This window comes from Polistes dominula, unplaced genomic scaffold, assembly GCF_049000335.1.
Source record: "Polistes dominula isolate Pdom_NZ unplaced genomic scaffold, Pdom_raw_medaka contig_15, whole genome shotgun sequence".
NCBI classification, from domain to species: domain Eukaryota; kingdom Metazoa; phylum Arthropoda; class Insecta; order Hymenoptera; family Vespidae; genus Polistes; species Polistes dominula.
The window spans coordinates 5996522-6013226 of NW_028300915.1; the positions used below are offsets into that span (position 1 = coordinate 5996522).

At 36.6% G+C, this 16705-nt stretch overlaps 1 protein-coding gene and 1 long non-coding RNA gene across 4 annotated transcripts in view; one reads left to right on the forward strand and one right to left on the reverse strand.

The window, feature by feature from the left end:
- The first annotated feature begins 1383 nt into the window (after positions 1-1383).
- toy (paired box 6 protein twin of eyeless) overlaps positions 1384-16705 on the forward strand; it is a 32627-nt gene continuing 17305 nt past the window's right edge. Inside the window, exons 1-4 of one of the 3 annotated variants that reach the window (XM_015326634.2) lie at positions 1384-1584; positions 11786-12038; positions 12561-12741; positions 15928-16204. In XM_015326634.2, coding sequence (XP_015182120.1) covers positions 1572-1584; positions 11786-12038; positions 12561-12741; positions 15928-16204 — 724 coding nt within the window. In that variant the 5' untranslated portion in view covers positions 1384-1571. The remainder of the gene's footprint in view (positions 1585-11785; positions 12039-12560; positions 12742-15927; positions 16205-16705) is intronic. The other 2 variants (XM_015326625.2, XM_015326644.2) reach the window with 2 other exon arrangements.
- On the reverse strand, positions 1950-12614 carry LOC149033202 (uncharacterized). The gene is made up of 3 exons (XR_016175892.1): positions 12510-12614; positions 4830-4936; positions 1950-2685 (listed from the first exon to the last, which is right to left on the reverse strand). It is a non-coding gene; the product is annotated as an uncharacterized LOC149033202 (long non-coding RNA).

Consider the following 16705-nt stretch of genomic DNA (forward strand, 5'->3'; position numbering starts at 1 on the left):
CAACACGAAATTCGAGAGAAATAGTTTTAATCTGTCGTTTCGGACTTCGGAGTACAATACGTGTGCGAGCGTACGAACGCATCGTATTCGGTTTTCCCGTTCCCATTCCGTCGGCTTCTCTTCGCTCGCTCGAACGAACTATTTTAAATGCATTTTAACAATTTCGAGTACGTTCTCTTCTATTTTTCGAAAGCACTCGCCGTTGATAGCCGAAGCAATCCTCGACGGATAGCAACGTACTATTGTAAGTTGTTAAAGCTTCAATAAACGTAGAGAAAAGTACATAGGTATCTTTATGCGAATGTATAGTTTTTTTTTTCGATGTAAGTATTTTACTAATACCATTTATAGATATATTTATAAAATTCAGTAAGATAGATTTTAATATATTTGTATATCTTATCGAAACTTGTGTAACTGTTGATATCTCATTATATAACTTTATAACCGTGAGCTTAGTTTTATTAGTTCTTACTGCTGCTTTCTAAAAATTAGATTAAAAGAAGAATATAAGAAAAAAAGAAAATATTAAAAAAAAAATTTTTATCAATATCTTGAAACGTTATTAAAAAATGTAATTCGTATTGTATTCAACAGGAAATAATAACAGAAATTTATTGATAGTTACGTAAAATTTTACAAAATATTTGGAACGTGAATTTCATGTTAAAGGTTAATCGGTACTAGGTAAAAGTTAATTTTATCGATTATAAAAGTTAAATTATTTTGATAATATAATTAAATGCATCGATTGGTCGTATCAAATATCGAGTATTTGTTTTAAACATTTATTAAATAAAATTAAATGATACTATTTATTTTATCGATGAAACTATACTTTTAGTTAAAAAAAAAAAAAAAAAGAATAAAAAATAAACAAGCGTCAGGAAATAAAGACCTTAAAAGGGTGAAAAAAGAATCTTCTAGGTGTCGATTATTCAAGTGTTGTAGGAAAACTTTCGAAACCTGTTCGCGAATGAGAAAAGAGGAAAAATAGAGAAACACAAATTTCAATGTTGAGTCAGTCGAAAAACATGATATGTATTCCTGAAAAGGAAATAAAATAAAAAACAAAGAAAAAAGAAAAAGTTGTATAACGATGACGTTTTGACTGATTTCAGCACTGTGTTAGCGTGGCCGGTGGTGGCGGCGGTGGTGGTGGAGGAGACGGGGGTGGTAGTGGAGGAGGAGGCAGTCGGCTGAGTCTGCATCTTCGTCCTTGCAGCGGTAGCACCAGCGGAAGCACTGGTACCAGTGGAGGAGGAGGAGGAAGCGGAGGAGGAGGAGGAGGCGGGGGAGGAGAAGGCGGAGGAATCGGCGGCGGCGGAATTGGTGGTGGAGGAGGAGGAGGAGGAGGAGGAGGAAGCGGTGGAGGAGAAAGCGGTGGTGGTGGAGGAGGAGGTGGAGGAGGAGGAGGAGGAGGAGGCGATAGCCCTTCGGATTATCCGTCGAGTGTAGCGGCTGTGAGAAGCAGGGAAGCGGCGGCGGCGGCGCTGCACGCAGCAAGGACCCTGTTAGGCGCGGGGGTGGCTAACCCTTGCTCGTCCACCCCCGAGCCGCCCTTCTGGAAGATGCCGCACAAAGGTCGGTCAAATTACCATTCCAAAGATTAATGCTTTACCTCTTTTTTTTCTGACCTTTTCCTCTTCATAAGATTTTCCATTTTTCTTTCTTTCTTTCTTTCTTTATAAGAATATTTCTGTAAATATTTATTTTTTTCTATAACTTTTCAATATTACATCGTATAGTAATTATTATCTTCGTCATATTAAACATTATTACTTTTTAAACATTGTAAAAATAATTTATTTTGTAAAATTTATTATTTTGCATTTGTTTTTTTACTATATGTTTTTCCTTTTTTTCTTACGTATTTCTATATTTCTTTTTAATTTTGAGTTTGTAGAATAATTCTGTTTTATTGTTGATCCTTTTATATGACTGTAAAGATATAAATCATTTATTATTTATTTTTTTATAATATAGTAGAAGAGGAATTATTTTGTAACATTTATGAACATAATCTATGACTTCTCCCTATTTCAATTTAAATAATTTCTTTCTATACTTATTACCTTTGTTATATGTCTTAAGCAAAACAAAGTAAATGCATAAGAAAACAAGATGGATTAAAAGTAAAATCGCGATAAGTTATTGCAACATTATTTGATTAATTGCTATTTCATGATATACGATGCCAATCATGCTTATTAAAGATTTAAACCATCCTTGCGATGACCGATCTAATAAGATGAAAATAACGAATAAAAAAAAGAACGGAATATAAATGTAAAAAGGTATGGATGGATAATTTTGAATAAATTTACGAAAAATATAATTACCTTGAACGATTAAACTAGTATAATAATAGTTAATCGTCCCGACTAATGAGTCTCGAATTTCCGATATTTTATCATGGTTATTTTCCTTATTGAATGCTTGAATGAACAAGACTCCAATGTTTTGCGAGACAAATACTTAACGCGTATTAGCACTTCACCCATTTCGCTAATGGATTCTTATTAGGATAAGTTTAAATACATACGTTCTCTTTGCCTTTTACGCTGTCGGCGATAGTTAACGTCAATTTCGTAGAGGCATGTGGAATATAGTCCTAGAGGATTTCGATCTAGTTACGCTCGAACGACGACGCATCATCTTCTTTGACGAATTTTCAGAGTCCGGCTAAAAGCAGATACAAGGATTTTGCTCTCTCTTTCTCGAATGTTTCGTCGTAGATAAAAAATCAAATTGCAAATATTATTCCCAAGACAAAAGAACCAATTTCAATGGTTGACATAAACTTAACAAATAATTCGTAAAACTCTTTCTATTTATTTTCCTTCTTTTATTATATCTTCGATCTATGCACATCCAGGTGATTTTTTTCTTCGTGAAAGTATCATTAATTATTTTGATTGATAATGAAAAAATGGAAAAATAATGAGTACCGCACTGTATTACAAAAAAAATACCTTAGAATTCGAGATTTTTCGAATGGTAATACTAAACGAAGTTAAGAAGGTAAGAAAGGGTTGAATAGGGTCAAACTGATCGAGCGTGTAAAACGAGACGTATTTAGTAGGACGCGATTTCCTTCGCGATCCTGCGACTTGAAGTCACGACCTTTGCGTAAAGATACATTGAAAGGGTTGAAGAGAGAGAGAGAGAGAGAGAAAGAGAGAGAGAGAGAGAGAGAGAGAAAGAGAGAGAGAGAGAGAGAAAGAAAGAAAAATAGAGATAGATAGAGATAGAGAGAGAAAGGGAAGTAAATACGTCTACGCTTATGGGCTTAGGTGGGGCTGGCGGTTATCCCCAGGGTTAGTCCGTAACCCGACACGCCTTTCCTTGGCTTCTGTCGGACCAACAGCCCCTTCAAGCTGGTAGTTCGACGTTGAAGGGTGGCGCCTTTCACCTAAAAGCCGTCGCATATACGAATCCAACTTGCTACGCCATACACAGTAGATTCTCTTTATGTTGGAAGTAGGTACCTGTGTCTTTTAGTTCTTTTATAACACCAACCTATGTCTATAAATAAGTTCTTAAAAAGATTTTTTATATTTTATTATGAATAAAAATTATTTAAACATAAGAACGGTCTCTACGATCATTTACTTTACTCAGTTACATTATGAATAATTTGATGATTGAACTTAATTTATGTAAAAAATTATCCAATTTGTAATAGGAAGCATAAAACAAAAACTTTAATTATAATGTTCATTAATTTTGAAGCGTATCGATTTAACAGGAACAAAGAAGTCTTGTTGTTTTCATTAAAACAAGACAACTCCATGTTTTGTTAGATGAACTCCTTTAATCCGTACACGATAATAACGCTCAGAAAGAAACTTATTGACAAAGGGTAGTGTTCGTTCTAGCAAAGACCTGTTTCGATTTACCCTTTGGCACATATAAACCACTAGGAGGCAGTATTCTACTTTCCGTAGCGTTGCGGCTTTACGCACGCTCCGGCGCACCAAAACACTTTGGTATCGCGTTACACGCCTCGAGATCATAATACGAGTTATAGAGGAGTAAAGTGTGCTTTTCCCCCTTCTCGATCGTAAACCATTCGAACATCGTGTATTGCTTCGGGGGCTGACAATGTCTGCTTGGCACGAGCTAGCAAACGAACGAACGTACGAACATACGAACGAACGAATGAACGAACGAACGTCAAGCAAAACCGACCCTTCGAATAAAATCGTCCATCCACCCGACCATCCATCTATCCATCCAGCTAGCTAGCTAGTCAGCCATTCATCCATCCGACCATCCAGCCACCGGTTCGATGCCATCTCTCTCTCTCTCTTTCTTTTTCCCCATAAAACTCCCGTAGGCTATTCGAATCAAACGGCCAATTCACGAGAGTACTTTATTTTGTGCGTAGCTACAAGATTTGTTAATGGTTATGGTAGTCTCGTAACGCCCGTCGCATCGCGTGCCACGAATCCGTTGAGATTATTCCTAGCGAATGTATATCTGTGTTTTTATATAGGATATATATATATATATATATATATATATATATATATATATATATATTATCCAAACATCAATTATTCTTTTTTCTTTCTGTCTTTTATTTTTCTTTTCTTCTAAAACTTCTACCCCACTCTTACCATTTCTGTAATTACAAAAAATAAAAAAATAAAAACAATAAAACTTATTATCTTCGTAGCGTATCGATACTACGAGTTAAGACACAAAGTGGTAAACTTGAAAACATTTTCCCTTTTATCAACAAAAAGTCTCGAGTTGGAAGGAAGATGAAACAGGAAATCGAATTAAGAAACGAACGTCTCGTCAAAGGCAATCGAACTTACCCTTGTGATGGTGAAGTCGATTCGTCGGTTAATTATCTTTCATCTCCGACCAACGACAAGGGTAGGTTGTCTTCTTCTTCTTCTTCTTCTTCTTCTTCTTTTCTTTTCTGAAAGAGCACATTGTTCGGTTAGATAATTTTGTCGGATTCTTATTTCGTCGTAAACGATGGCGCTCGATTCTAAGGTCGGCGCTACTGTAGCTTCTTCTCTTCTCTTTTCTTTTCTTCTTATTGGTTGAATCCCTGACGTCTATTATCTTTACGCTTTTGTACCTTTTGTTCTGTTAGGAGGACGACGACGATGACGACGACGAGGTACTTGTATCTCTGGACGCGAACCAGTCTTTTTCTCTCTCTCTCCCTTTTTCTATTTTTTTTTTCATTCACTCTATCCGTCTCTCTCTTTTTTTGCTTTCTTTCTATCTTTTTGGCTCTTTCTCATTTTTTTTTTTCAGAAGAAGAAAAAAAAAGTTAGAAGAGAAGTTGCGGTTAGCCGAATTCGTGTTCGGACCCGTCGCACCGAGATACTTCGAGGTTTATTGTCATACGGGGAGAAAGGTGATGAGATGCCCACTACTCGTATTTCTGCTCAAGTACAAATTCTTCTGTCTTGCTCTGTGGTCGCGTACTCGTTAACCTCAAGTTTTATACCTTTTAATTGCTCCAGAGATCGATTTACAATAAAGAACAAATACTACGTATATTGTTTTACGGATTGAAAAAACATAACTTTGTTTTCGTTCCTATCTTTCGTTCGATGTTTTTGTTTTTTTACAAATAGAGAATATATTTTTAATTCTGTTTAAATGTTTTTTTCTTTTTACTTCAAATCGTGCGACAAGATATATAAATCGAGTGTCGATAATATCAATCAACGAATTTAAAGTCAAAAACTAAATAGAAACAAAATGTATAATTTATTTTTAATAAACCTTATTTACATTTAAAATAAATAATCAAATAAATTCAACAAATTTAGACAATTTTACCTTTATTTTTCTATCTAAATTTTTCTAAAATTATTTCGTAAAATTGAAAACCTAATTATCTTTATTTCTACTATCTTTAGTTTCAAAGATTTCTTACAACGTGTCAATAACATCTGACTCGAAATCAAAAATGAAATACATAAAAATAGAAGGAAAAAAGAAAAAGTGAATGTAAGAAGAAGGGGGACAAATGCGTTCCATAAACTTTGCAATTTATGCGCGAAAAAGGGGACAAAGTTCCAAGACTGGTGCGATAATGAGTCGTACGACGGCATTGGTGTGTAGTAGCTGTTCTCGCTAATTCAAACGCTACCTCCTAACATCGTACGTAATGAATTCGACTCTCGAGAACCAAAGAGAGAGAGAGAGAGAGAGAGAGAGAGAGAGAGAGAGAGAGTGAAAGAGAAAGAGGTGTCTCGCTCTTACCACGATTCAACTCATTAGAGAATGTAAGCCCTCGGCAACATATTTGATGTCACCCCTGTCGTAGGATCCGTAGAAAGAGAATGTGAGAAAGAGAGAGAGAGAGAGAGAGAGAGAGAGAAACCGAGCTGAAACGAAATTCACAAGTTTATCTCGAAACACTTTGGAAGCGAGACGTATTTTCAACCCTTCTTCCTCAACATAAATGAGAGATGCGCGCGATGACGTGATAATAATGCTCGGAGATATTTCAACGATGTGTAAATAAGTATGATTTTCTAGCACCGTCAACGAGAGCACATTGCATTGACGATCAAAGTTCTTCCCGTTCTTATAACGATTTTCCGTGGAAGGAGAGAAATCGACGAGATAATTGATGACGTTCTTTAATCTTTCCACTTGGTAAGATCGCGAGACTTGAAGTTATCATCTACAACACTCGCAACTTTCTGATCGCGTGCTGTTAATAAACCCGATGACGCAGAGTTCGTTTCGACTAATTAAGTTTCTAATAACGTTGCGCCATTTTCTTCTGACACCTTTGGATACCTTTCGAATACTCGTTAGAAAAATCATTTTTCTTTTTTCTTATACGATCGTGTGTTACATATCTATTATTATTATTTTCCTCATTTTTCATAAAATATAGAATATAGAATATAGAAAAAAAGATATTGAGATAATTCATAACTTTTCAATGAGTTTGATAAATCTTGAAAAGTAATACATTGAAAGTTCCTTGATATCCTGATATCCTTATGGAAACTCGTAACAAGTAATACGACTTACTTATGGATACGAAGCCAAGTATTTAACCATATTCATCCTTTAAATTTTTCTTTTCCCATGGTAGAAAATCGAAGGGTTTAAAGATTCCTCCTTTTTCTTTCGGCGAAGGGACTTTAGTTTTCCAACTTTCTTTTTTTACGCGAAAAGAAGGAAAACGATGTAGATAAAAGTAGAAAAAGAAGGATGGAAAAAAGAAAGAAAGAAAGAAAGAAGTAAAAGTAGGGAAGGGTGTCCAAAGGACAGAGAAGTTACTCGAACCGTTTAGCGAGAAACGAGACGATTCTTGGCTCTCTTTCGTAGGGATAGTAGGCGGTAGCTGAGCTAAAGTGTAGGTGATGTGGAGGAAGGAAGGAAGGAAGGAAGGAAGGAAGGAAGGAAGGAAGGAAGGAAGGAAGGAAGGAAGGAAGGAAGGAAGGAAGGAAGGAAGGAAGGAATGAAGGAAGGAAGGAAAGAAGGATGAGTAAAATGAGTAGGAGGAGATAGAGAAAAGTAGTGGAGGTGGGTTAGGTAGGTAGTGGAAGGGTGCCGCGACGTCGTGCGCCAGTAGGAAGGGATTTAATCTGTGCTCCGTTTCACGCTCAGCCAAGTGGAACCTTTTTGCCTCACTTTACGGCATGACTCGCTTTTGCGCTGGTCGTCGCGTAGATTAACGCGAAATTATATATAAAGAATGTGTACGGAGTTAACGTGTGTGTATGTACGCGCGCGCGAGCACTATGTTCACGAATCGCCGGCGTTGCTTGGACAATTCACCCTGCCTGCTATGCCAACATACGAGAGTAAGAGAGAGAGAGAGAGAAAGAGGATGGTGTAAAGAGGGAGAAGAGAGTATGCACTTTGTGCGTTCACCTCGTGTGCAACTTCCTATATACACATGTATATACATATGAATGTATATATACGTGTAGGTGCAAATCCACGGGAAGTCTTCCTTTGTAATGAATTAAAGCGCTAACAGAGAACACTAGGGTCGTGGCGTACCTCAAAGGGCGGTACAGTTTTCTCGCCTCGGAGCGGGATTGGGCGAGAAGATGATGCGCACAATGCTAGACTGCCGGTCACGTATCTTCTGATATACGATTGGTCTGACGTGAGAGATCTTTGAAGTTCATTGCTCGATGTTTATTATTCTTATCTTTAAATGATCCTATCACGAATGACGATAGATTTTAAACCAATGGACCTTTTTTTAAATTTAATTCGTAAGTAAATATGAAATGTGAAATTATAAACAAAAGAAAAAATTGAGGAAAATCTTAAACAAAGATTTATATGATAAACTATTAAAATTGTTGATCAATGAATAGTTGTTACTTTTAAACGAGATTATCGAAGGGTAAAGTTGTTCGATAAAATAAACGAATAAGATCGGCGGCATAAATCTGGAACGTAGAGAGTATCCCTTTGGAGCGTCGTTTAGTATACAAATAACGTTAGATAAGCCCCAGGCATGATATTATTATCTACAGCAAATTGATCGTCGCTTATTTTCAGCATCGGGTCGCCCTTCCATACCTTATCTTAGGTGCGCCATTAAAAAGAACGACACGAAGAGGGGCGAAAATAAAAAGCTGCTTGAAGGGTGGGGGCTCGAACTTTGTAGGTTTACATCATGTGAAACTTCGTATAGTATACAGTATAACTTATAGATACACCACGAGCCAACGTTACGGATTCTCTTGGACACCCTTTGTAGCGAATTAAAATTGTTGCGGGACGAGAAGCATCCCCCTTGTCATATGCCTTTCTCAAAGGGTAACTTAGTTTTTTCATCTCGCACGCGGTTGGATGACAATCACGTTCGATCGTGTTCTACTTACTTCAAACCTTATCTTATCAAGCCCTTTTTATTTCGTCGTCCTCTCTTTGTCTCGTATTATTTTCTATGAACCAAAGTATCGTGTGTATTACCTCTATTTAAAACACGTTCTCTACATTGAAGTATGTAATATTTATAATATTTATATGAAACAAAAATCTCGATTGTTTTACGATTATATTTTTGATCAGGTATTCTTAATTATTCAAGTGATTATTTTCTTTGTTCAGATATCTATTTTGTTAATAAAATATCTTATCCAAAGATTGTGAGTATAATTGTTTTCTTTTTTTTCTGATTAATAAAATGTAAATACATTATGCATATTCATACTTAATAAAAAAGTAAATCGGTTAGATACTTTCTGGAAATGTAAATCTTGTTTTTTCTTTATTACGAAAATAAATGAGAAGTTGAAACATTAAATTTTTTTTTTTATTTTTTTTCAATTAAAACATTTCGTTTAATATTAGTACGTCGTGTCGTTAACCGTGCTACGGTTAGTGAAGAAGTAAAGGAAAAAGAGCGAGAGAGAGAGAGAGAGAGAGAGAGGAAAAAAGAAAGAGAGAATTATAATTTGATGTATCTCGTTGCATAAATTAAAGGAAACGCGAATGGTAAGATTGTGAGACGATGGACAGATCTACATACTCGCTTATTAAACTGGGCACCTGTATGAATATTCATTGATTCTTTACGTGGAAAAAACTCTGCAAGTTTTGGCTATAATTTTAATTGCTTCGACAGAAAAAGGAAAAGGATGACATTATTTTGTCTTCTTCGTTTTCCCTTTTTCTTTTTCACTTCTTTTATTTTATTCTTCACCGAGATTTTAAGCTTATAATTCCTGTTTTTTTTTTCACGCAGTACCCGAGTTCAAGTAAATTTTGGATAATGGAATTGAGAATGTGGAAATATATCATTTCTTTTCTTTTTTTTTTTTTATATCGTTCTAAGCAGATAATACAAATCGATGGATTTGAATATTGTATCAGAATCTAAATTTATGTATATATTATAATTCATTTAAATCTGCACACACATATAATAGATATCGTCGAGAATTAAAACCGATCGATAGGGATTAATATCGTAGACAATCGCATTCTAGAGATTTTATATTACGATACAACGAAAATTCATTTTCGTTGATTTTATAACACGGATATCGGGTAGACTTTATTTATTTATTCATTTTTATTATTCTTTTTTTTCTTTTTTTTTTTTTAATTACAACGATTGATACAAACTTTGAAATTCCATTTAACCAGAAATAAACATTTCTAACGAATGGGAAACGTTGCATGGATTATTTTAACATATCTACCAATTATGAAATACCTATATAAAATAAAAAAGGGGGGGGGATAAAAAGAAACAAAATATAGATAGAAATGTAGATAGATAAATAATAATAGATACATAGATAAGAAAATGTAAATCATTTTTTGATGAATACAAGAATGGATACGAACGTATAACTGTTCTCGAAGTCGTGACTATGCCTAAGAACAATAAATACTTTTCTCAGTAGATAGATATTGTTTTCTCGGTAGATAGATATTGTTTTCTCGGTAGATAGACATTGTAAGATCATGCGAGAAGATGACAAACTCTTCCTTATTTATTTAATTTTTTTTTTTCAAAGACATTAAGTAATCACAAAATGCAGGGAATCTCGGCTCCTCATAGTGTTCGTTGAAGAGGTGCTGGAGAAAGAGAAGAAGGTGGTGGTTCAGGTGGTAGTAGCAAAGAGTAAAAGAAAAAAAGAGAAAGAAAGAAAGGAAGAAAGAAAGAGAGAGAGAGAGAGAGAGAGAGAGAGAGAGAGAGAGAGAGAGGATCTGTGAAACGCGTCGTGCGTCGTTATACAAAGTGGTTTCGTACGGTGACGCCGTGCTCAGCCCATTCAAATTACATTCCAACTATTTCTTGTCGTTTTGCACGGCGCAAAAGTGGGAGATTAATTAAATTCGTTAATTGCAAGATGCATTTAGCGCGCAGTCTCCTCGAGTTTCTCTCTCTCTTTCTCTCTCTCTCTCTCTCTCTCTCTCTTCGTTCTCGAGGTGAGTCACGACGCGTTCTCGTTGTACGACCCTTACTACCCCCACCCTAACTTCCTAAACCCTTCTCTCCGCCGTCCGTCGCCAGTGTTAGCGCGTGAATTTACAAAGCGACGACAAAGGTTAAAAAGCTTCGCGTTTTACTGGTCCATCCGCTTCGTTTCTCTCACTTCCATTTTCTACATTTCTTTTTTATTTTTTTGTTTTGCTTTCCCATTTTTTTCCCTTTCTCTTAGCCTTCTCTCTGTATCCATCTATCTCTTATTTTTCTTTTCATTTTCATTTTTTAAGAATTGATACGCGTTAGTCAATCATGTACGTTGTTGAATTAAGTTACTGTGAAACTTTGAAAAAACATTTTGTTTTTATTTGTCTCTTTCTTGTCATCCTCGCTTCAACGTAATAGTGTTTATCATAAATTCGGCGTGTTTTAATTATATTACATCTCGCTTTTCTCTCTCTCTCTCTCTCTCTCATTCATTCATATTAAATATCATAGAGTCGAATTACTTTCGAGATTAAGGTGTCACGTTTAATTAAATTAAGTATGGTTTTATGTTAGATTGAATTAGATTAAATATTAATTAAATCCGGATTAATTTTGAAACTCAGTAGGATTAAATGAAAGCATCGAATTGTTCGTATTTGTAATCAATTATATGACATGTAAAATTCCTTGGAATTTGATCATGTAAAATAGCGAACGTATGTATGTTTCCATGGAGTTATAGAAGTACCGTTGAAAGGTCGACGATCGAATGAATAAATAATCAACGGTTGATCGATGCTAGCACATTAATTGGTAATTAATCGTCGAACAGAAGGAGATATTTGAAAGTGATAATAAAATACAAATAGCGCTCGTTTTGCTTCACAGAAGAGGACTTGATGCACGGGGGTGGAGCGGGTATTGGAGGGGGTTCTATGGTCGGACAGAACTCAATATTTGGATGCTCGGCTGCGGGACATAGCGGGGTTAACCAGCTCGGCGGTGTTTATGTCAATGGTCGGCCATTGCCAGATTCCACCAGGCAGAAGATCGTCGAATTGGCGCACAGTGGGGCAAGACCTTGCGATATTTCACGAATTTTGCAGGTTAGCAACGGATGCGTCTCCAAGATCCTCGGAAGGTGAGTTAATCTTGTAAGTTAATCATTTATTTATGTTGATTTGAGTTCAACATTTTCAGGATTAGAGGTAGATTATCATACTTGTCGCAAACATTGCAATTCTATTTCTTTTATTTAAACGTTAACACGTTCACAGCAAGACCGTCTAATCGTATGTTTCTATTGTACATTTCTCCACTGGTCGATACTAATTTAAATTAAATGAACGTTTGCTACATCAGTAGTATAATACAAGCAACTCGATGAGACAACCAAGCGTGTACCATTGGTAGTATATCATGTCGTGAACGTGGTAACACAAACTTTCGTAATATGTTCGAATAATATGAAAATCATAAATTATGAACTATTTCAAATTAATGCTAACGATAAGAATATTAACGGCAGTACAGACACGGAATAAAAACGAGCCTGTAACCGTCACATTGAAAATTCAAATGACTCGACGATAAATTAATTAAAAAAACTTACGGGTATCGATTTTAAGAAGATAAACAGCGTTGATCCTTTTTTTTCTCATAGGTATTATGAGACAGGATCCATAAAACCACGTGCGATAGGGGGAAGTAAACCACGAGTAGCGACCACTCCTGTCGTCAATAAGATCGCCGATTACAAGCGCGAGTGCCCATCGATTTTTGCTTGGGAAATACGAGATCGACTTTTGCAAGAAGGCGTCTGCAACAATGACAATATACCAAGTGTAAGTAGAAATCCACGTACATGTTATTTCACATTTTTCCTAAAAATAATGAACAAAAATAACAATTTCTTTAGAATTATTTTAATCGAAGTTTTCTTTAGGTTAATATAACAATTTCACTAAATTTTTAATAAAATCATTTGCAAAAAAATGAGATGATACTTGTGATAATAATCTATTAAAAATGGGTGCTATTGAATTAGCGACAACAACAAAATCTCACAAATGTATATTTATATAAATAAGTTAGATAAATCAATTGAAATACGCGGAAGAAATCTCGATAAGTTAAGATTAAGAAAAAGGAAAAGAAAAGAAGAAGAAAAGAAAAAAAAAAAGAAGAAGAAAAAAGAGGCGTAGTCGGTGGCTTATCAGGGTGCGGACGCAGTCCGGTACTTACCCGTCGGATCCGGCCACTCGACCCTAATCAAAGTCTCGTAAATACGATCGGTTGGGAGGGGTAATCGGTCCATTACGCGGACCAGGGCTATTGTCCACCCTCGCGTCGAATGTTCTCTCTCAACTTGGTTCGATTTCCTCTATCACCCTCTTTCCTTCAGAAAGAATCGGTTCTCTTTCGTACATCTATACGTCCGTTTCGTCTTCCAAACATCCTTTTCAACCCTCCGCGAATATCTCCTATAGGACGAGTAGGAATCCTCGATTCCTTTTCGTATTTCGCTTTTCCTTCGAGTACTGTTTCCCGTTTGTCCATCTCCCATCTCCCCCGATCCCCAGCTCAGATCAGAACGTCCATCAGTGAAATAACGAGAGGGAGAAACATCGCACGACGCGTATTCGTCGTTATTCCCAACCTCGAAGAATCATTCGTTTTAATCGGTTGTCCATGGCGTTTTTAAGAGGGTCGAATCACGATCGATTGTTTTCCGATACATCGGGATGTACCACAATTAATTTAGATTTAATTTCAATGTTTCTTTCGTGTTATTACAACGAATGGAACTGATTGAATCAATCGATGAAACAAATAATTGTCTACTCATTTAAATCTATTGAAATTGTTCGTTTTATTTAAAATATCGATAGAAAATATTCAAGATGAAATTCTAACGTATCGATACTTTATATTTATATATTTATTTTTATCATCAACGGATCAAACGAATCATCTTTAAAAAGTCGATGTACAAAAAATAATATATATCATTTATTCGATAAGAATTTTTGACTCACCAAATAGCACCATACAACTTGTTAGAAATACTGCCAACAATTTTACAATGTGGCTCATTTGTTTTGTCATGGTTACGTTTAATGTTAAAAAAAGTAGCAACAATTCTAAGAAAGATCGTCAGTAGTCTCATATACATCGATGTTTCTTTCTGTCACACTTAACGATACGTCCAGACAACTATCATCTATATTCTACCTATGCTGGCACCGGTGATAGCAATAATAACAGTATTCGTAATACTAATAGCGTCGGTCGTGGCTGTTGCGGCGGGTATACATTGTGGCATCGTCGACGATAGGGTGTGAGGAAGCATGCAGGGAAGGGGGACACGAGTAGTAGGGGTGATCAGGTATGAGAAAGATAGAGCGAGAGAGGGTTGGAGGGGGAGGAGAGAGAGTGAACGGAGAAGCGGGTAGAATCAGGGTGAATGGGATCAGTTAAGCGTGTTGCACAATTATTCGTGTCCGGTCGCGCGTGTAATGGTCTGCATCGGTGCTGCGGCTGTTGTGCGGCAAGAGCAGAGCTTGAGCGAGGCCGAGCATGGGCAATGCGAGCCATAGCGTCGAACCATAGCCGGCTTTGCACGACTCGATGATGGAAAGGCTAGATCAGGATGGGCAAACTGCTGTCGAGCGCGGTTAGTCGAGAAACGTCCTTTTCGTTTCCCTCGCTGTATAACCCCACACTCCTATATTCCCTACCTACCCCCTATTCTTGTACAATCACCGTCCCTCCTATCCCTTGGAGTCTGTCATTACGTCGCGAAATCGGAACGGGAATCTCGCACGCGAACGAACTTTTCCAAATGAGTCTGTTCTCGATTCTATCCTTCTAGCTATGTATAGCTATGTACCTAGTGCCTACATCCCATTCTTGGAATTCGATACAACGATTAATGAGGGAGAATCGATGAACTATCGGTCCATCCAATAAGTCTTATACCCTTTCGAGTTATTCCTTCGGTAATAATGGTATCGAAGTGATCGATGATGTATGTTAAAGACAAGGTTCAACTATTAATGAGACTTCATTCTTTTTTAACGAGATTTCGTCCGATTTAAATATCATTTTTTCGATTGATCAAATAATAACTTTATTTAATATTACTAGATTCGTAATCATCTTGTTAGTATTTTTAATTTTATTATCTAGTTATGATCTAATTTATTTTCAAGTTCTCTCATGTTTCTCCTATATATTCTTTGTTAATGGTTAATTCGTCTTTTCGTTAGAACCATTGGCTTTATTATTCTATGTTTTTTCAATCGGACCGAATCAAAGTTTCTCGTTACTTTCTCTCTCTTTCTCGTCGAGTGAAGTCATTGGGTTTACTTTGAGCATATCCAACTTAGTTGTGCCATCCATGTGGCACAAAAAGAGGACTAGAAAGAGAGCAAGAGAAACAGAGAGAGAGAAAGAGAGAGAGAATGATGGACGAGGGCACGTGTAGAGTACAGAGGACTATTATGTACGAGTTGAGAGCATCGAGACTCGCCCCCGCGGCTCGTTATAACTTTAGGAGTTAGCCAATGATTCGACCGCGGTGTGCAAGGTGAAGACGACCGTGTCTGGATAGAGGGAGCGAAGAGCTATGGAAACCGCGCGCGTTTCATGTAATAATAATTGGATGGCGGCATCCTTTTATCATCCCTTTCTCAACGAAAGAGGAAGCTATGGAAAGAGAAAAAGAGAGAGAAAGAAAAGGTCGTTGATGATATTCATGAACTCACGAACGAATACTATTTTGAAATATCCAAAGAGAAGACGAATTTTTACAAAGAGTCACTAGCCACCAGTATATCATTCTTTTTTCAAGAATGTACTTTTGTAATAGACCTTTATGTTCCTTTGACGTAGATTTAATAAAAAAAATACATAAAAAACATAAAACGTTCAACAAGTCTTTACTAGTACTTTTTTTTAGTGGTAATTACGACAGTAGCAAAATTGGACGAAAAAAATCGATCAAAGAATTGAATGTGTTTTTGTAGGTGTCGTCAATCAACAGGGTGCTTAGGAACTTAGCCTCTCAGAAGGAGCAACAGGCGGCAGCGGTGCAGGCGCATCAAGGCGCCGAAAGTGTCTACGACAAATTGAGAATGTTCAACGGACAGGCTGCAGGTTGGCCACCGGCATGGTACTCGGCTACGCCCTCTCATCATCCACTGGCCACTGGTATCCCAACAGCGGCTACTCCCGGTTCCGGACAATCTCTTTTACCCGGTAGTCAATTGCACGGTCGCGACGATTCTCTGCTCAAACGAAGCGGTAAGTTGTAACGAATTTCATCGTTTAAAATGATCTTATTAAATCATTCGTATAATAATTAATAATGGATACATTTAACGATTCATTTTTTCAATTTATCCTATTAGAATCTTATTTTTCTTCAATTATTCGAATTTTGTTATATAACGTATTGATATTAAATATATAAAAGATAGATAAAATCACGTGATATCGAATAAATGTTCTCTTAAGGTTTTTTTTTCTTTTCTTTCGATGAATTCCAATAGCTCCGAGAAGGGGAACCCTCGTAATCCTCGCGCCCTCGAATCTACTTCTCGATCAACAATGACTGAAAGTCATTCGCGTGGCTCTGTAATTCGAAACGCTCCTTACCAATTCTATGAACGCGTTAAGTCGGGATTCATTGACGAGATCGAGAAAGGAGCATTGTGAAAGGCGTCCCTGGTGTCAAACCACCTACGAACAATCATCTAGAGATACCTTCTGGTTCAACGCAACGTAGTGAACTCTGCAAGCCCT